The sequence below is a fragment of the Trichechus manatus genome, unplaced genomic scaffold (assembly GCF_000243295.1).
Source record: "Trichechus manatus latirostris isolate Lorelei unplaced genomic scaffold, TriManLat1.0 scaffold00242, whole genome shotgun sequence".
Classification (NCBI taxonomy): Eukaryota; Metazoa; Chordata; class Mammalia; order Sirenia; family Trichechidae; genus Trichechus; species Trichechus manatus.
Window position 1 is genome coordinate 1786098 of NW_004444178.1, and position 22480 is coordinate 1808577.

Consider the following 22480-nt stretch of genomic DNA (forward strand, 5'->3'; position numbering starts at 1 on the left):
CACAGAAATGATTATAGAAACATGCCCCACTGAAAACTATTTAGGGCTACCCCAAGTCAATGACATAGTGATTCATGGATTTAAGAGTGATAAGATTTATTTTTTAAGATATGAAGGCTTCTCTTGATCTAGTATTTGACCAAAGTATAAATAGTGGTGTCTTAAATACAAATTGGGGAATATTTGCTCTCTTTCAGCTCCAGTGCCATGAAATACTGCATTACATTTGACTGTTTTATCTACACATTGAAATTCCTCAAATGCACATTAGAATTTTGTATAGAAAATTCTATAATGACACTAAAATAATAGTACTTTTCAGTTTTAGAGGCAAATAGTCACCCTTTGTATGTTTTTTCTTTTCCTCTCGTTTGGAAATAAAAGAAAATAAAGCATTAACAGATAGGTGACAATTGCCAAACTGAATATCTGGATAGATATGCAGATGCTAATAGCAAATACTTATTTAAAATACCGGAATTTTCTTTTCACATCTGACTCCGGAATATCCAGTGCGGCAAGAACACACATTGGGAAATATGCATCTGCCTCCATAAAGACACTTTGGATTGCAAATTGCTGTAATACACAAATGTTGACAATTACCTTTTAACATGGAATGCTTGTGACATACTGTATTCCAGTATCTGAAGCTATTTACTAACTGGTCCTCTAAAGGGGGTCAAAAGAAGCTATGAATGGCTGATTGCACTCCCATCTTCCTGGAAACGGAAGACACACATACACACAAACACATAAGGAGAAACAAAATAGTCAAATCTCTAAACACTTTTACAATTCTATAAAGATGTTATTAGAGCAAACAGAAATTTACACTGGCTACATTTTAAAGTACTCTGTCTTTTTTTTAAAGGGAGGGGAGCCAAATCAATAACAGAAAATAATGTTTATAATTTGCTTTTTAACAATTTAGCAAGAATTCAAAAAAGAAAGAATGCAATGCTAGCCAATGTATAAAAAACAGACAATTTCATATACAATCATTAGTAGTTTAGTGTAAAACAACTCTATTGGAAACTTCTTAAAGATTTGCACACTGTGCTAGAAATTTCTCTCTTGAAATCTCTCCCAAGGAAATTAAAAAAATCTATATCTACCTATATATCTACATATGGAGACAATGTTTATAACACTTATAATAGTGTTAAAAATACAATCATGTATTAATTTAAAATAATAACACAATATTTGATTGCTCTATGATTTAATAAACAATTTGCAAATTGGAGAAATGTTCCCTAATACAAGAGGAAGCCCCTTCTAGAGAATGGAGAATTCACAGACTTAAATAACTTTTGCTTAAAGTATAGAGATTTCCCTGGTGAGGACATATTTAATGGCTACTGAGGTAACATTAAAAAGGCAACTACATGGAAGATTCGCCCCTCCACCCACCTGCAGTCCCAAGACCTCAAGAAATTCAAATTGAAGAAGCCCAAGTCTTTCTCATTTAATCACAGGTTAATGGTTTTGTTATGGTCTGCCCTTTGGAACAGCCATTTTGGGTGAGAGCGAGAAAATAAAAAACGGCTGGTGGATTAAGTTTGGGTCAGGAACTTTTACGTTCATGGAAAAGAAAAGCCTTCTTGAAATAAAAGTAAAATATTTGTTTTTAATATCAATACAATTCCACAATAGCAGTAACTTGAAAGTAATTAGAATATTTAACATAAGAAGAAAGGTTAAGTGAATTATGGTATTTACATAATGGAATTTGATATATAGTTTAAAATTACATTTTTAAGGATACAATAAATGCTTTTAAGTAATATTGGGTGAAAATAAGCAGAATATAAAATTATATAGCATATAGTCATTTTTTTAGGGGAGAGGTACTGTTTCAGTATCTCATATTGAAAGCTTGCATTTTTCAAGAACATGTTCTATCTGGTTTTATACCATTTGAAGGAGTGTATTTTCCACAAGGCTGCTGTATACAGTTAGGCAGTTTGTATAAGGCACAAGGACTCCACAGCTAAGGAAGCACCACTTACATTGTGGACTTCATAGATTTGAATCTTTATTACAAAAGCTCGCCAGCAGACGGCAGTAACACATCTTGTTCAAATAATACCAAAACAAAACAAAACAAAACAAAACAAAACAAAAACCAAACGCGTTGCCTTGGAGTCCATTCGGACTCATAGCTACTCTATAGGACCGAGTAGAACTGCCCTATAAGGTTTCCACGGTCGAGTGGTGGATTGAAACTGCCGACTTTTTGGTTAGCACCCAAACGCTTAACTGCTGCGCCACCAGGGCTCCTGTTCAAATAATATCATCACTGTATTAAAAAACCAAACCAAACCCATTGCTCTCCAGTCGATGCCGACTCACAGCGACCCTATAGGACAAAGTAGGACTGCCCCATAGAGTTTCTAAGGAGTGGCTGGTGGATTAGAACTGCTGACCTTTTGGTTAGCAGCCTGAGCTCTTAACCACTGCACCACTGTATTAGGACAGTCATAAAACGTTTTGAGGAATGGGAACTTTTCCTAATCCATACAAAGGTGCTTCAGGGTCCACAAACCATGGCTGTGCCTTTCAGGGCACCTCCATCTACAACCACCGGGCATATTTCTACCTTAATGTGCTTTTAACATCTTTTTAACATTCTCTCTCATGATTCACACAGTACTCTTTCCAGAACAAACAATGCAAATCGTAATTGCTAACTCTTCTTCCTAGCATTTTTGGCTGCTAACCAAAAGGTCGGCAGTTGAAATCCACCAGCCGCTCCTTGGAAACCCTATGGGGCAGTTCTACTCAGTCCTTAGGGTCAGTATGAGTCGGAATTGACTGGACGGCAACAGGTTTGGGGTTTTTTGGTTTTTGGTTCACCAGAAGGAACTTCACGGAAGACCCAAAAACCACATTTGAGACTAGCTATGCTCTTTTTTAAGAGCACTGGTGGTGCAGTGGTTATAGCGTTGGCTGCTAACCAAAATGTCAGCGAGTTGAACCCACCAGCCCCTCCACGGGAGAAAGATGTGGCACTGTTTCCCTAAAGATTTACAGCTTGGAAACCCTATGGGGCAGTTCTGCTCTGTCCTATAGGATCAGTATGAGTCGGAATTGACTCGATGGCAGTGGGTTTGTTTTTTTGGTTTATGCTGTACAAAGTATTGATACATTATACCATACTTTTTTCTTTTAAATGGGTATAAAGTAGACGAACCTTTTTATTTCTAAAACCAAACTTTAAAAAAAAGTATTAGCATCTGGGTCTTCTCTCCCCTACCCCCCAACCCCCATGGCTATGCTTTGTTCAGTTACAACAGATTTAGGCTCATACTGTTTAGGAGGAAACAAATCCTGTAGTCTTCCGTATTTGGCACTGCATTCCCTCCCAGGTAGCTGGACGATGGCACATGCTTGGAGCAATACATTCACCGCCATTTTTACATTTCTGAAAGCAGATAGCTGCAAATATAAACAAGTTGAAAATTTAACTACTAGTCTAATCCTATTAAAAACAACAAAAATTGAAACAAAGAAAACAGATGATGGTTAAAAGTCAAATAATTAAAGGATCTCTTGCCTTAATATTTTGTTAAGAACATTTCCCAATGTCATTACACGTCCTTAGAAAACATGATTTTAATGAATGTACAGTGTTCCATTGTTTACATGCATCATGATTAGATTGTCTCCAATTGTTGGAAGTTTATGATGCCTCCCAGTTTTCACTTCCACAAATACACTGCAATAGCTGCTGATTTTAAATAGTAATTTCATAGAAAGGAAAATTTTTTTCCTCTGATACTCTGAAAGAATGAGTTAATAGGGCTTTGCATTTTACTCTTTCTACTTTAAAGTGGTATCTCCTAAAACAGGAGCAAATAAATAAGTGCAAACAAAAATGAACAAACAAACAAAAACAAGGAAAATGGTCTTTGTTTTGAATTCCCTATGTTCCCACGAAGGATGAAGGCTTAGCATTTGAAGAGTATTCCTCTTACGTGTGTTGCATCGTTTCCGTTTCCAACCAGAAGGACAAGAGCAAATGTTTGGTCCCACACATTTTCCTCCATTCATGCACATAGGATCACAGACGCCTTAAGATAAAAGCATGAAATATCAGCCCTTATGTAGAAACCATTTTGTGAATGCTTCACCTGTAATTGGCAAATACATTTAGGAGTGTCTTACTTTTTTGGCATCTCCTGCCAGCATATCCTTCACGACAGGCACACATGTTACTTCTCATGCAGTGGCCACCATTCTTACAGGGAGGGTGACAGATAGCTGAAAGAACACAAGGCAGCAATCTGTGATTATTACATGTTGAATTTTCATATACTACATATGGCATCGTGTACTTGTTATCTACAAGGCCACAAGGCAGAGGGATATGCTATTAAAATAAAAGATCACAACTGCAAGCCATTAAACTGTCCCTTCTAAATCATAAAATCCAACGCTTGTAGCTATACGCTGCCAGTGGCTTAGCACAAGTTGAAATGTATTGCTGAAATGTCCATAACGAATGAAGTCTATAGTATTATAGTCCACATATTATGAAACTTCTGTTCCACCATACTTAGAATTAAAGAATGAAATGGTCAGGTCAAAACCCAAGAAAACAAGTCAGAACCAAGCTCAAAATAAGAATGTACGTGTTTTTGTGGAAATTAGAAGGATTTCAACAACCTAGCATGTGATAATTAAAAATATTTTAAAATAGACTTTTGAATACCTACCAAGGTAATGAAGGTGGAACTTTATATGTAACATATTCCTGTGAAGGGTTGGTACAAATCTCAACAGTAAATCCTTGGTTTTGTTAGGAATAATTTATTGGATAATCTTGAATACTTTTTACTAGTATCATCTGTGTATATAATTCTGTTCTATGCAATTCAGAGACTGAGATCATCTTTTATGAAATTATTATTATCGCTTCATGTTTCTTTCAAATATGAAAATCAAATAGTTATTTTTAAAATAATATCCAGGCAAACCGGCCTGGAGTTTGTAAAAAACATTTAATCTTTCTCAAAATGCTAATTAAATAGATTAATAACTTTCCAAAATCTTGGGTACCATTCAGGCTTAGGAATTAGTTTACTCTTTTACAAATGGATGTTCAATTAACTGATTTTGGTAACAGTGCTGGCGTAGGCTGCCTCCCAGTTTGCATGAGAGCTTTCTTAAATAGCAGCATTCTTTATTTCCAAACACTGTAAGGACAATTCCTCTGACATCAAAGAGTTGTACAAATGAAAATAATGTAGTATTTTAGCTATAAAACAATGTAACTGAATGCTTTTAGTAAGTGGATAATTTCCACTCTTTTAGGCTGAATCTTTTCTGGTTCATGCCTGAGTCACTTTCTCTCATGTAGTGTTATACTAGTACTTTTTATTAATCTAGAAATGCTCTTCCATTTTATGTAATTTGAGATTATTTTCTATTTATTAGGGAAAATTAATTAGACGGCAAAAGTACCAAAGGAAATGCCAATGATTAGAAATGTTAAAGTAAAAAAAAAAAAAACTGATTATAAGACTTGCTATAATGGATAAACATCCACAAAGACTTGAATGTAGTGATAAAGACCATATTTATGCAAAAATACACATACAATTGAAAATAATATTTGATAAAAGGCATAAATATTAAACTTGGTCATGCCCACCACAATCCCATTTTAGGAAAAAGAAAGTTTATTGGAAAATCTATCCTCACACATTTATTTGGGGATTTTATTGGCCTCCGATGAATCTCCCATCAGACCCCAAAGTGAGCCAAATAATGGGGGCTCACCTTCCATGAGGAATGGGCTTATGGCATCCAAGAGGCTAAGAAAATCGGAAGATATATTTAAAATAATCTCTCCAACCAGCCATTTTAACCTTCCTTATTAATAAAGTCGTTTAGGCCTTTGCTGATGTTTCTACCTCAATTTCTCTCTTCCTCTTTTGAAATTCTATAGCACACACAGCATATGCTCCTCATGTTTATTTTTAGCCATATTCTACCTGATTGTATTCAATTGCTTTTGGTGTGTATGTGCCATCTTCCCTTCCACCATTTGGCCTCACAAGAATAAATGTCATGTTCTTTTGTTTTAGTTTTTCCCCTGCATCTTTCATGGCATGTCTTAATGACAATAATAAGACCACTTATGGTGGCCAACCATGTGCTGATCGGCCACTGTAGGTGCAGGTAGTCCACTGCGTGTCTAGTTTACACCTTGCAGCAACTGTCTAGATCAAACTAAGTCTGAGGCCAGAAAGTTTAAGGGAATTTCCAAAGTCCATGATTGTTAGTTGCAGAAACTAGCAAACTCCCAAACCTGCTTTACTCCCACTACAGGAACCTGTTTCCCAGGCTCTAAGCACATGGCATATGCTCAACAGATAATTTTTAATTCAACTTAATAATTTAGACATGTCTTCCTTTTTCCAGTTACATAGGCTGGCATACAAGTTTTGGAGAAAGAGAATTTCCTCACTATAGTTTCCATCGATTGCAAGTAGCATGAGAAACGTAAGCATCTCTGTTTCCCTTCTTACATTCGTCGCTCAGAGCCACATCTATAACTCTTTGGCAGGGGTTTAGTCACAGTATCCTAGTTTTCAACATATGTCTTAATTTAGTCTTCACTTCTTTTCATTTTTCAAAGTAGTTTCTCAAGGAAATCTGAATTAAAGGAGCTCATTTCCTACGCCCATATATTTCATATTAACCCAACCCATTGCCACTGAGTCAATTCTGACTCATGGCGACCATATAGGACAGAGTAGAACTGCCCTATAGGGTTTCCAAGGAGCAGCTGCTGGATTTGAACTGCTGACTTTTTGGTTAGCAGCCTAAGCTCTTAACCACTGTGAAACCAAGTGAAGATTTCTTTTCTGCCTCAATGTCATCTTGAGAATCCTAGCAAAAACTCCAAATAAAAGCATAGGATTATAAATTAAAGTATAATACTGCAAGGAAAGTGTAGATTTTATAAGTTAAATTATGACATGTTCTATATAAAAAATCTCTACATTTTGTAGAAATTCAATAAATATAAAGATGCAGAAAATATATCTTAAATATCATTTATTGAAATTAATTCATGTCTGCACTGTCAGCCTCAGAGCATTCACATTATTCTGATGAAACCTACAGCATTAATTATGTTACAGAAGGAGTCACAAACAGCAGGCCATGAAGGGGGAAAATGATGGCTCTTTATTTCCCACATCATTTTGCACAGTGTTGTGCATAGGATTCATAAATGTTTAATGAAACTAAAGTCAAGAGAGATCATGGGATAGTAGTGGGCATTAGATTGACCATAAATCAACCATTTTTTTCTGTGAAGGCAGCAAAAATGACACCATTTCATTATAATGGACTGCAAGAGAACTTTGCTTATTTGATTTTTATAACTTAGTCCTATGAAACCATATAGACAAGTGACAAGGTTGCAAGTCAAGCATGTGTTGGGTAAATATAACCCTTTTATATGATAACTCTGGTAAATTTCTATGAACTGGTCATTTAGTGGCCAAATCTGCAATATCTGAATAGAGCACTGAAATAAATAGCATCTTCCCCTTAGAAACTGTCTCATTTTTACTCAAAGTTCTATTTATTAATAACGTTTCCTTTGACTTTTATAAACAAAAGATCGTTACCATTCTGACATTGTGCACCAAAGAATCCATTTGGACAGAGGCAAGTGTTTGGCTTATTACAAGAACCACCATTGAGGCAAACGGGGTCACACAAAGCTAATGAAAACAGGAGGGAAACAGACCGTAAAAGTTTTACTATTTAATAAAAAACTGAAAGCTTCACAAAAGTACAAAACAGTGCATAATGAAATATTTCATTTTTACTTCAAGTAAAACTCAAAAACCTAAAACCAAACCCACTGCCATCAAGTCGATTCTGACTCATAGCAACCCTATAGGACAGAGTAGAACTGCCTCATAGGGCTTCCAAGGCCGTAAATCTTTACTGAAGCAGACTGCCACATCGTTTTTCTGTGGAGTGACTGGTCGGTTTGAACTGCCAACCTCTTGGCTAGTAGCCGAGTGCATTAACCACTGTGTCACCGTAAAAGAAGAGGAATGAAATAACTGGGTGATAGCTTTGAATGTATGTTCATTACGTTTACAAATAATAACAAGGCCTTGGTAAACTGAAGAAATGACAGGAAGTCAAGAAAACACAAGTCAACAGCACTAACTGGATGGCTTCTAATCTGCTCAAATACATTTGGCCATGTGTAATTCTTTAAGTCACCCCCATTCAAACAGGAACACTGCACGCAAGTCCTAGTACATTCAAAACATTCTCTGCTTTTGCTTCTTTACCTTTGCTCCACTTAGAAAGGCACCCCCAATCCCATTTTTCGACCTAGAGTGTACCCATTCCAAATACTACCTCAAACACTATTTTCTTCCCACCTCCATTTGCTGGAATTAATTTCTCTCTTCTCTGTTTCCGAAGAACTGTGCACCATTTTATGTTACTTATCACAACCCAACTTACATGGTAATTATTTTTTATAACTCTAACTCATGTCTCCTTCACTAATAATATGTTACTTGAAATCACGACAAAATTACATTGATCCTAGTCTCTCATTACATCACACCTCACACATAGTTGGTAGGTCATAAATGCTTAATTGAGTTGACACTGAGAAAATCCCAAAGGACATTAGATTAAGCATGGATAAACACAAACACTGCTGCCAAGTAAGCAAACCTGAAACTGTGATAAATAAATGGAATTACATTAGTACTAACATGATGGGCGTCTACTTCATTCAGAATTGCATGGATATTTAATGAAATATAATGTGTGTACTGTGGTCAAAAAACTTAACATAGAAGATGCAACAAAGTTCTGTTTCTCTCCACCATGACCCAGGCAGGTAGAGTGAGAGAAATATAAAGTCAAAAAAATTAGTTGGATAGGATTAGAGGAGGGCAGTAAAACACTGTGTAGTCTAATATAAGAAGAAAAAAATGAAGATTAGAGATAGGGTTTTAAAAAATCAGGAGTCCATGGGTGTTGTAAACAGTTAACACACTCAGCTGTTAAGCCAAACGTTGGAAGTTAAGAGTCCACACAGAGGCACCTTGGAAGAAAGACCTGGTGATCTATTTCCAAAAAATCAGCCATTGAAAACTCTATGGAACATAGTTCTACTCAGATACACATGGGGTCACAATGAGTTGGAATCAATTCAGTGGCAATTGGCTGTTTGAAAAATCCATCTGAAATAACAACCTCAGCCCATACCAGTCTTGTCAGATCAGTTTTATGTTTCCTAGGTGCAAAGTCTTTAGGACATGGCCACATTTTAAGTTTCTTTTAACAGACATAGTCATTGAAAATATTTCTGATTTTACCTGTACTACAGGTGGGTCCATACCAGCCAGGTTTGCACTGGCAAACATCTGGTGTAAGACATTCACCTCCATTTTCACAGTGCCTGTTACAAATCACTAAGATCATGAAATAAGAATAGAAGAAAGGTCAATGAGACTTGGGATGATCATATTGTTGGCTATTACCTACCCAACTCATAACTGCCAATCACATCTGCTAATATCAGAGAGAAAAATAAAATATAATTTATACTTTGGCTTTGAAAGCCATTCAATTCTCAAACTCAGTTGTTTTTTGCTAATAAAATGGAAAAAGAAAAAAACACTGAGTGGTAAATAAGCGTTGGGTATTTGGGAAAACTATTAGTTGCTGATGAAAGCAGTCACAAGTATAAATTAAATGTGATAAACTTATATGCAAATAATAAATAGAAATTGCTGCTGTCTCAAAGAACAAACTTCTTTATCTTAGTACTGCTCCTCTGTAGCTGCTCCAGGTGATATGTAGGATGGAAACGACATTGGTAACTAATCATGAATGTGTGCTCTTTACTTAGGGTTTGTGTTCATCTCATTTAGTTTAGCCATCAATGAGTCAAAGGAGCAGTATCATTATAACAGACTGCAAGAGAGTTTTGCTTACTTGTTTCACATCTTCGTCCTACAAAACCGTAAGGACAAGTGCAAAGATTGCCAGCCAAGCACGTGCCACTATGTCCACAAGGTGGGTTACAATGTTCTGCAGACACAGATTATGTTATTAAGTCAGGTCTTAACAAGTTAGTTTGTAATTACGATGCACAGCCACAATTAAACCTTGTGGTAAGAGCAACTTACAATGAGCTCCCTTTTACTGTGAAGATTAGCTCTATGGGACTGACTATATGGGTTAACACGCACACGTCGTCAGCATGCTTTCGTTTAGAAAACGTTTGCTTAAATTGATGCATAACTGACCTAAAGTTTCTTTTGAAAAGTGAGACTTAGAATTTATGTATCCCTACCCTATAAATGAATAAACATTTCTATATTTCCTTAGTTATTTTCATATGATATTTACATTAAATATTTCCATTCATTCATCCTAAATTTACTTTAATTTGTTAATTTGTACCTTACCTGGTCATGAAAATACTTAAGGTCACTCACAACTTATTAATAACTGTATGGACCATTTACCAAAGTATATTCTTTTATAATATTATTTTTAAAAATAAGCAACAAATTTATTTCTTTAAAATATCATACATTTTAGAAATGCCATTTAATAAATTCTCCATTTTAGATTTAAACCAAAACAATGAAATTGCAAGGCTATAGACATCCTTAAAAGATCTTTTTGGGTTTCTTCTTACTACCTGCTATCTTCTATTTGGCGATTAACATTTCCTTGGAACAATATATTTGACAAGTCATTCAATAATTAGGTGTCCTTTGCTTGATGCTAAAGTATCTGTAGGGGTAAATTGGCACCTTATAACTAAATCTCAAGAAATTATTTCAGGAGATAATTTCGCCAAAGACAAAAAAAGTTTCTGCTGTAGGAGCTCTGATTTTGGAAACTTTAAGTTTTTAAAATCTACAAATAAAATTACTTTCAATAAACGTTTAGAAAACTCATAGCCCCTCAGCAACATTAATAAATAAGTATTAATATAGACACAGTAAAACGGAATCCTCTTTAGAAAAGATTTTAAAGGAAAAATGAAGTACTTTATTTTGGCTCTTCTACTTGATTTTTTATTTGAATTATCACCTTCATCACAGGTTGCTCCATCGTGTCCTGGAGGACATTCACAAATGTTAGGGTTCATATATTTTCCATGGTTTTTCCAGTCAGGGTGACATACCGCTGTATAAAAGAAAAACCATGGTTTAGAATAACCAAAAAACCAAAACCAAACCCATTGCCATCAAGTCAATTCCAACTCATAGTGACCCTATAGGACAGAGGAGAACTGCTCCATACAGCTTCCAAGGAGCAGCTGGTGGATTTGAACTGCTGACATTTTGGTTAGCAGCTGTAGCTCACAATACCTCTTAACCACTGTGCCACCAGAGCTCCTGGTTTAGAATATTATTAATTAAATTCATTACATAAACTAATGAAATTTGTACCTACCAGTTTGGCAGTTAGAAACAGTGTAACCAGGTTTACATTTGCATATATCTGGGGCAACGGACTCCCTGCTTTTTCCACATGGGTGTCTACACATGGCTGTAAAAGTCAAGGAAAAAAGAGTTAATTGTCAATATAGTATACATTTTGCCCATAGACTTAGTTATAGTGAAAGCAAAATTATCTGAAATTTGAAAACATTCATACTATTATTAAACAATAACCACTATATTTACCTATATCATTATTTTCCCTGATATTTATTTTACTACTATAATGACTGAGGAAAACATTTAAAGGTAAAAAAGAAGCATCACAGGTGGTATTTACTCCCATAGCAGAACCTGATCAGGATTGGCGGCTAACCGTAAATGGGATGAGTCTTTTTCAGGGGAAAATGAAGACGTTTCAGATACTAATCAAATGCTGGTGAATGCCAGGGATAATCATAATTTCAAGATCAAGATGCCAGGAAAATTTTAAGCTTATTCCTTAAACTTCTTCTATCTGCCTGATATCTTCTAACTAGTTGGCACTTAACACTTTGTGAAGTGGCTGAAATGCATGAGGTTATTTTGTTTTATTCCTAAATAAAAAGGAGTTTTCTTTTATCAACACTTAGCTAGTGACATTTTTATTATTATCATTCCCACAAAAAAGAGAAAAACAAAATTTCCTCTAGGTAACAGTAAGAATGAAAGGAATTCTCCAACAGCTCTCTTGCTTAAATTTGCTTTCAAATAGGCCAAAACACAAACAAAACAATAACAAAAAAAATAACTTCTACGTTGTGAATGCCAAAGATTTGATTTGTATCACATAAAACAATACTGATGATTGTGAAAAGATGTAAACATTTCTTTCAAAATTAAAGCCATGCACTTCTTTTATCCCCAGAAGAACAGGAAGAATTACAAGAAACCTAGTTTATGCAAGTGAGTAAATGTGTCAGAATTAGTAACCTGAAATGGCAAATGCCCACTGTGAGTTGAAAAGAATCCAAACCACAATGTTAATCAGGCCTATATCCACATCCTCATTTTATCTCCTTAGCTGCTTCACATCAGGGGAGTCAATTAGCCCTCCAAGGTTCTTCTTCCTCATCTGCAAAGTGGGAAAAATAACACCTACTCTGTGGGGTTTTTGTGGATTATATGACATTATTGGTACAGAATATTTCCATAGACCCTGAAACACAGTAGGTAGGTATGCAACAAATATTACATTTATAATATATATTATATAGTTGCAATACTATATAATATTAACATTATTTTAAAAACAGAAAAAAAGTTTTTTCTTCTATTAAAGGATATACAGAAAATGAAGAAATTAGAAATAAATAAATGGAATCAATAGATATGAATAAATAGAAAAGCATTTCTTAATTGCTTAAATTTGAACTAGATAATTTTCTTTGAGTCTTCCAAAGAGTTTTTATACTACCTCTGCAACTGATACCATCTCCATAATACCCAAATGGACAGCATCCACATTTGAAATGACCATCTGTGGTTGGCACACAGGAAACACCAAGAAAACGAGGTGAATCAGCACAAGTTGATATTTTGGTCGATCCAGGCTTTTCTGGTGAGACAGTGATTGCTCTAGTAACTGATGATGCAAACCCATCCTTATACTGTGTGTGGCCTTGGCAAGACCTGTAAACTTGAGAATTATACTCTCCTGCCTCTGTTTGGATGGTGCTCTGAAAAACATCCTTTGCTTTGCCACGGGAGCTTTTTGGGTTGATGCTTAAAGAACTAAGGTTGTTCATAGAAACTTCCAACTCATCCAGACTGATATTTGTGCTGACAGCATGATCCACGTGTTCAAAACCTGATATATGATAGGAAATAAACTTCTTTGAATTATTCATTTGAGTTGTAACTGATTTTAATAAGTGCAAGATATGGTTAGTTGTGTCCAAGAACTTTTTGATAGTAGGAGGACTATGGGTAAAGCCTGTACCAATTGGTGAATTCTCAGTTGATGATGGATGAGAATCTATATCTAAACAACAGAAAAACAAACAGAAATGTTAGTCAATAACATTTATTAATGCTCTGCTTTACTCACAGTTTGGTAGTGAGTAATTCATTTCTTTATTTAGTGTCTACTATGTGTATAACAGGGTCTTGGTGGCACAGTGGTTAACAGCTTGGCTGCTAACCAAAAGGTCTGGCAGTTTGAATCTACCACCCACTTCTTGGAAACCCTATGGGGCAGTTTTACTCTCTCCTATAGGGTTGCTGAGTCAGAATCCACTTGACAGCATCGGGTTAGGTTTTTTTTTTTTTTTTTTTTTTTTTTAGTGTGTGTAACAAGGATCCCTGGTGACACAGTGGCTAAGCACTCGACTGCTAACCTAAAGGACAGAGATTTGAACCTACCAGCCACTCCATGGCAGAAAGATGTGGCAATCTGCTTCTGTAAAGATCACAGCCTTGGAAACCATATGGGGAAGTTCTATAGGATCCTATAGGATCTCTCTGAGTCAGAATCAACTCCATGGCAATGGGTTTTGTTTTGGGTTTATAACACTATAGGAACTGGGCTATAATAAGTCATGAACTTGTTCTTGCCTTCAAGAAATTTATAACCTATTTGGGTACAAAAGATCACTTGGAATGTTGGACAGCATAAAAGTTAAAGAACAATAATTAATGATTTTATTAAAAATTAGAAATGACCGCCAGAGTGAAAGTATTATTAAATCAAAGCATCATGAGTAAGAACATACAATTCAAATGTCACTTGAATTAAACACATTGCAAATGAGATTAGAGAACTAGTTTAAAATGTCACCTGTCCTCAGTCCCATTCATCCACCCAATCAATTTCTTCCAACTCTATGCTCTCACAGAACTGTGTTCTTCATGATATTAACTCTTACGTGTCCCTTTCCTCTACTAGTTAGTAATAATCTCAAGAATAACAACTGTGCTTTACTTATTTTTATATGCATTGACTCTGGTGCCTAACACAAAACTCACTAAACACCAACAATAATCAAAAATTCTTTGGATTTGTTGACATTGTCACGGGGTTGGCACCATTGTCACAAAACAATATGTGTATTAATTGTTTAACGAGAAACTATTTTGCTCTGTAAACTTTCATCTAAAGTACAATAAAAAAAAAACTAGAAAAGAAATTCTTTGGATTAATAAGTATCTTCCTAAAATACAGAATACTTATGACAAAATGAAGAGATTTGTTAGTTATTCATGCACCATGGAATTTGGTTCCACTTGCTTTCCTTTTTAATCCCAGTTGTGAAAGGTTTTACTGAGGGAATGGACCTCTTTGACTGGAAAAGAGGGATGTTAAATCACTTAAGTGCATAGAGTGGAACGTGTGATGGTGTTGAGTACTAGGCACTGGATATTGAAGGAGAAATGCGAGTTGCTGAAATAGCAGAGAATTCCCCTTGCCATACTGCACTGTGCTCATCATTTTTGTTACCTCCAGCGCTAGACAGGCTCACACCAATTTGAAGCACAAGGTGGTATTACCTCATTAACATATGCTTTTCATCAGAATAGGATCCCATTAGCTTAAGTACACTAAAGGTATTGTTCTTTAATACTGTCTTCTATAACTTATATTTCTACTTAAATCTTTTGAAATGTTAATGTCCACCAATATTTTTTGTCCTCTTTTTTAATTCAGTGTTCCCCCTGGGCAATTTCATCCCATGGCTGATGACCTAGAGAATTGTATCTTTAACTCAGTCCTCTTTCCTGAGCTCCACTTGTATAGTCCTCAGTCTCTATGTGTCCATTATCTTCCCCCTCCAAATTCTTTTTTTTTCATATTGCATGTGACTGCCAATTCTGCACTCCCATTCTCCTAAACTTGAAACTTAATCGCTCTTAATTGCTCTTTTTCCCTCACCATTCTAAGTCTACTTACTGTCAATTTACTTTTTTAGCATCTCTTTCATCCAGTCTCACCTTACCTTAGGTCAAAACATCTTCAAGTGTTGCTATATATTTCAATAATGTCTTAGCTCTTCTTCTCACTTTTGGACTTACCCAGCTCCTTCCCTAAAAATGGGCCATTCTTCAGACTACTCCTTAAATGAACTTTCTCAGATGTAAACCTTATCATGTTCCTCTTCTACTTCAAAATCTACTTCAAAATCCTATTTAAAAAGTGACCCCAAGTCTTGTCAGTGATGTGGCCACAAGCTACCTTTCTAGCTTCAGCTCTTACAGAGCTACACCCTTACCTCCTATGCTCTAGAAACACTGAATTATTCACAGTGCTAAAGGTGTGCTGTGATGTAACTTGCCTCTGTACATTTTCTCATGCTGTTTCTTCTTCCTAGAATCCCTTCTCTCTCCTAGTCTTGATTAAGGAGATAATATTGGAGCCACTATTCCCTGTCCTTGAGCACAGAGAATGTGACCCAGCTGGAGCTGGACTCACAAGGACACATCAACTGGGCCCTGAAATATAAAGACAATAGCTGGGACAATCTTGGAAAATATCTTCTAGGGAACTTCTCACATAAACCAATCAAACAGAACACAAAAGACTTTCCGCTCTTATCTTTTTCTATTAGCATTTAGTCAATAGAAAATTCATTGGACCAATGAAGCCCTCCTGACTGTTACTGAAACCTGTACCAATGATTATTAAGATGATTCAAAATGCAGAATCACTTTGATTTAGTAGTTTTATGTCAGTCAGTGAAAAGGTGAAGCTTTCAATGATTTTACCCATTTGTGATGTTAATATATACTGATGATTCTGTAAACGTTCCTCAGATTCGGGCAGACCTTAGTTCTGGCAGCATGCTTGTCCGCTTCCCACTCTTGCCTTTTTGAATATATGCCTAATAAAATTTCTCTTTTTTCTTTACTAAACTTTGTGATGTTTTTACCCTAGAACATCTGATACCTCAGATTCAGCCCTAGTGATACTTCCTTTTCTTTACCCTTTCAGGCAGATGTGATTCCTTGGGTAGTGTTTCTACTGTTCCCTGTAGGAACTTTAATCAAAATACAAAGAATACTGTATTGTGCTTTTTTAAATTACATGCCATACTCCCTGCTATCACATTCTAACCTATTAAGTCAGAGGATATGTCTTATTTATTTCTGCATCATCTGGATCTAGCTTGTTGCAGGACACAATGCATATATACTGAATGAGTGAACGAGAGAAAGAGTAAATATAACAGTGATTTAAATTAATTAAATGCAACAAAGAAACTCTCATGGCAGAAAATAGGGACATTAACCATGACACATGTTTCCATCACCATAAAGTCCTTTTGGACATGAACCACAATGATAGGAACCAAAGGTGTTGAGGCACTCTACTCCTGGAAAGCAAGGACTGAATTCACTCATCAACATCTTCCTGGCAATTTTTGCCTAAACAAAATATAGATCAAGAGTTCAAGTTATTTAATTTAAAAATATTAGATGTCCAATCAGGTGCTCATTATTTGATTTCCCGTACTCTTTTTTTTTGTTTGTTTGTTTGTTTATTGTTGTAGTTTAAATGAAATTTACATTTCAAGTTAGTCTGTCATACAAAAATTTATACATACATTGTTTTGTGACCCTAACTGCTCTCCCCATACTGTGACAGCACACTCCTCCTTTCCACCTGATTCCCCATGTCCATTCAACCAGCTCCTAACCCACTCTGCTTTCCCATCTCACCTCCGGACAGAAGCTGCCGTTTAGTCTTTTGTATCTACTTGAGCCAAGAGACACACTTCTCATGACTATCACTTTATGTCTCACAGTCCAGTCCAATCCCTGTCTGAAGAGTTGGCCTCGGAAATGGTTTTCATTCTGGGCTGATAGAGACTCTGGGAGCCATGCTTTCCGGGGTTCCTCCAGCCTCATTCAGACCATTAAGTCTGGTCTTCTTACTAGAATTTGAGTTCTGCACCCCACCTTTCTCCTGCTCCATCAGGGACTCTCTGTTGTGTTCCCTGTCAGGGCGGTCATTGGTAGTAGCCAGACACCATCTAGTTCTTTTGATCTCAGGCTGATGAAGTCTCTGGTTTATGTGGCCCTTTCTGTCTCTTGGGCTAATACTTTCCTTGTGTCTTTGGTGTTCTTCATTCTCCTTTACTCCAGGTGGTTGAGACCAATTGATGCATCTTACATGGCCGCTTGCAAGCTTTTAAGACCCCAGACGCCACTCACCAAAGTAGGATGCAGAACATTTTCTTAATAAGCTTTGTTATGTCAGTTGACCTAGATGTCCCCTGAAAGCATGGTCCCTAGACCTCTACCCCACAACTCTGTCCCTCAAAGTGTTTGATTATATTCAGGAAACTTCTTAGCTTTGGTTTAGTCCAGTTGTGCTGACTTCTCCTGTAGTGTGTGCTGTCCTTCCCTTCACCTAAGATAATTCTTATCTACTATTTAGTTAGTAAATAACCCTCACCCTCCCTCCCCACCCTTGTAACCATCAAAGAATGTTTTCTTCTGTGTTTAAACCTTTTCTTGAGTTCTTATACAATATTTGTCCTTCTGTGACCGACTAAAATCACTCAGTGTAATGCCCTCCAGATCCCTCCATGTTATAAGATGTTTCATGGCTTCATCGTTGTTCTTTATCATTGCGTAGTATTCCATTGTGTGGATATGCCATAATTTTTTTATCCATTCGTCCATTGATGGGCACATAGGTTGTTTCCATCTTTTTGCTATTGTGAACAGTGATGCAATGAACATGGGTGTGCATATATCTATTCGTGTGACGGCTTTTGTTTCTCTAGGATATATTCCAAGGAGTGTCTGTTAGCCGCCTGAATATCTTCTTTGGCGAAGTGCCTGTTCATATCCTTTGCCCATTTTTTAATTGGGCTATTTGTCTTTTTGTTGTTGAGGTTTTGCAATATCTTGTAGATTTTAGAGATTAGATGCTGATCAGATTTGTCATAGCCAAAAATTTTTTCCCAGTCTGTAGGTTGTCTTTTAACTCTTTTGGTGAAGTCTTTTGATGAGCATAAGTGTTTGATTTTTAGGAGCTTTCAGTTATCTAGTTTCTTTTCTAGTGCTTGTGCATTGTTACTTACGGTTCATATGAGTTTATGCCATGTATTAGTGCTCCTAGCATTGTCCCTATTTTTTCTTCCATGATCTTTATCATTTTCAATTTTATATTTAAGTCTTTGATCCATTTTGAGTTAGTTTTTGTGCATGGTGTGAGGTATGGGTTTTGTTTCAGTGTTTTGTAGACGGATATCCAGTTATGCCAGCACCATTTGTTAAAGAGACTGTCTTTTCCCCAATTAATGGAATTTGGGCCTGTGTCAAATATCAGCTGCTCATAAGTGGATGAATTTATGTCTGAATTCTTAATTCTGTTCCATTGGTCTACATATCTGTTGTTGTACCAGTACCAGGTTGTTTTGATTACTGTGGTAGTTTAATAGGTTCTAAAATCAGGTAGTGTGAGGCATCCCACTTTGTTCTTTTTCTTCAGTAATGCTTTATTTATCTGGGGCCTCTACCCTTTCCATACAAAGTTGGTGATTTGTTTCTCCATCTCATTAAAAAATGCCATTGGAATTTGGATGGGGATTGCATCGTATCTGTAGATCGCTTTGGTTTCACAATGTTGAGTCTTCCTATCCATGAGCAAGGTATGTTTTCCCACTTATGCAGGTCTCTTTGTGTTTCTTGCAGTAGTGTCTAGTGGTTTCATTGTATAGGTCTTTTACGCCTCTGGTTAGATTTATTCCTAAGTATTTTATCTTCTTGGGGGCTACTGTAAATGGTATTGATTTGGTGATTTCCTCTTTGAGGTTCTCTTTGTTGGTGTAAAAGAATTCAACTGATTTTTGTATATTTATCTAGTATCCTGAAACTTTGCTGAAATCTTCTATTAGTTCCAGTAGTTTTCTTATGGATTCCTTGGGGATTTCTGTATATAAGATCATATCATCTGCAAATAGAGACACTTTGACTTCTTCCCTTACAATCTGGATGCCGTTTATTTATTTTTCTAGCCTAATTGCTCTGGCTAAGACCTCCAGCACAATGTTGAATAAAAGTGGTGATAAAGGGCATCCTTGTCTGCTTCCCATTCTCAAGGGGAATGCTTTCAAAGTCTCCCCATTTAGGATGATGTTGGCTGTTGGCTTTGTATAAATGCCCTTAATTATATTGAGGAATTTCCCTTCTATTCCTATTTTGTTGAGGTTTTTACCATGAATGGGTGTTGGACTTTGTCAAATGCCTTTTCTGCATCAATTGATAAATTCATGTGGTTCTTGTCTTTTGTTTTATTTATGTGATGGACTACATTGATTTTTTCTAATGTTGAACCGTCCCTGCATACTTGGTATAAATGCCACTTGATCATGGTGAATTATTTTTTTGATATGCTGCTGAATTCCATTGGCTAGAATTTTGTTGAGGATTTTTGCGTCAATGTTCATGAGGGATATAGGTCTGTAATTTTCTTTGTTTGTGGTGTCTTTACCTGGTTTTGGTATCAGGGTTATGCTGGTTTCATAGAATGAGTTTGGGAGTATTCCATGCTTTTCTATGCTCTGAAATACCTTTAGTAGTAGTGGTGTTAACTCTTTGCTGAAAGTTTGGTAGAATTCTCCAGTGAAGCCATCCAGGCCAGGGCTTTTTTTTTGTTGGGAGTTTTTAAATTATCTTTTCAGTCTCTTTTTTCTTAAGGGATTATTTAGTTGTTCTACCTGTGTTTGTGTTAGTTTAGGTAGGTTGTGAGTTTCTAGAAATTTGTCCATTTCTTCTAGGTTTTCAAATTTGTTAGAGTACAATTTTTCATAGTATTCTGTTATGATTCTTTTAATTTCAGTTGGCTCTGCTGTGATATCACCCATCGCATTTCTTATACGGGTTATTCGCTTCCTCTCCTGTTTTTCTTGATTTCCTCTACTCTTTATGTATGCCATTCTAACGTGAAAAAAGTGGTCAAATACATTATGAAGGGAGAATGATGCTGCAGTTACAATATATTATATATTAAATATAGAGTTATTAGTTAATTCCATTTAACAATCCACCAGATTCTTCAGTACATGAGATTTTCCCTAGAACTAAGATGATTTAGGAAGTCCACTAATATTTTTAAGGCATAAAATTACCATATTATGGTAGCAATTTCTACGTTGTTTAGAAACTCAGTGATTTAAAAAAAAAGGTATTTGGAACAGTTTCCTTCTTAGCTTAAGGACATTTTGGTCAGCCAGTTATGGTGCTGGCTGTGAAATTCCATGAAAATTTTACACTGTGTTAGAAAATTCAGCCTTGGGATTTCAATAAAAATTTTTGAGATAAAGTGATGCTTTTTGGAATACTTAACAGCTTCTTTGAATGAATAAATTCATAGTCATTAATGGTAACCAATATTATAGAAAAATCTATGACGTATCAATGGGGGAAAATTTGAATTCTTTCAAATGTCTATAGCACAATATGATAGAAGAAAATAAAAGGTACCTATATTCATAGTCCCAAATGATGAAATTTTTATTTTAAAATGCTGAGGAAAATTAGAAGACACTTAAATATTCTGCTTAGTTCTGTTATAATGTTAAAATAGGTGTCTTCAAGAAAAATATCACTAAATTATTGCATATTTACTTACTTAACATTTACATCTATTTAAATTAAATTAAATATTGGTATGTATTTTTTAAAGTCTTGAAATTTAAAGATCATCAGTTATATGCTTACTTGGGATTACTGGAATCAAGCATTTTAGGACAATAAAGAAGTTAGCAAATACGATAAAAGTTCATTTCATTTCTATCTAACTTCATACCACAATATTTCTAAATTAATGAATTATAGATAAAACCTCTTTGGTGATTATTTTATGTTGCTATAGTCATAATTTTTTATATTTTTCCATATTATATTCTAATAACAATGTCATGGTTTGAATTATGTCCCCCCAAAAATGTGTGTATCAGTTTGGCTGGGCCATGATTCCTGGTATTGTGTGATTTTCTTATATATTGTAAATCCTGCCTCTATGATGTTAACGAGGGAGGATGGGTGGCAGTTGTGTTCATAAGGCAGGACCTGATCTACAAGACCGGATTGTGTCCTGAGGCAATCTCTTGACATATAAAAGACAAAAGTGAGCAGTGAGACAGGGGAACCTCACACCATCAAGAAAGCAGTGCCAGGAGCAGAGTGCGTCCTTTGGACCAGGGTCCCTGCGCAGAGAAGCTCCTAGTCCGGGGGAACACTGAAGAGAAGAAGGCCCACAGAGAGAAAAAGCCTTCCCCTGGAGCTGATGCCCTGAATTTGGACTTTTAGCCTACTTTAACTGTGAGGAAATAAACTTCTCTTCCTTAAAACCATCCTCTTGTGGTATTTCTGTTATAGCAGCCCTAGATGACTAAAACAATATATTTAAATATATTTCTACATCCCAACTATAAACAGGAATGCTTATAAACTTGCAAAAGGCAGTATAGACATACAATATTGCTATTAAAACTAGAAAAGTAAGCAAAATTACAACGGTACATGTAAGCAATACAAAACCAAGGAATATGGATAGTAAATACATTTTTGATGATTTTTTATTAGAATTTTAAAAACGTTTATCAAAATCTTTAGGACCACACACATGCTTGAGAAATCTATAGATGAAATTTCCAAGGCATTTTCCTTTCTAATTTGTTCACACTCTGATTTGGTTCATAAGAAACCAGAACTTACCTTTGAGCTCAGATGGACAATCACAGGAATAATTGTGAAAACCACTAATACATTGGCCACGGCCACAGGGGCTAGATTGGCACTCACTGATGTCTACTTCACAAAGACCACCCTGAAAGCCAGGCAAGCAGACACACAGGTACACTCCACTTCCTGGTGGAAAGTTAATGTCAGACACACATGATCCACCATTCAAGCAATCACAAGACTTCACAGTCACCTACAAGAGAAACAAAAAGTAAATGCTTTACTTTGCAATAAAATTTTCTTCAGTTTATGCCCCTGGAATCATGATAGGC

General features: G+C 35.9%; 1 protein-coding gene across 1 annotated transcript in view; it reads right to left on the reverse strand.

Moving 5' to 3' along the window:
* Window positions 1-466: 466 nt before the first annotated feature.
* VWDE (von Willebrand factor D and EGF domains) overlaps window positions 467-22480 on the reverse strand; it is a 55751-nt gene continuing 33737 nt past the window's right edge. The window contains 12 exon segments of the mRNA XM_023724357.1: window positions 467-579; window positions 3349-3444; window positions 3984-4079; window positions 4174-4269; window positions 7656-7751; window positions 9387-9482; window positions 10009-10104; window positions 11122-11217; window positions 11488-11583; window positions 12931-13497; window positions 16760-16874; window positions 22150-22401. Coding sequence (XP_023580125.1) covers window positions 467-579; window positions 3349-3444; window positions 3984-4079; window positions 4174-4269; window positions 7656-7751; window positions 9387-9482; window positions 10009-10104; window positions 11122-11217; window positions 11488-11583; window positions 12931-13497; window positions 16760-16874; window positions 22150-22401 — 1815 coding nt within the window.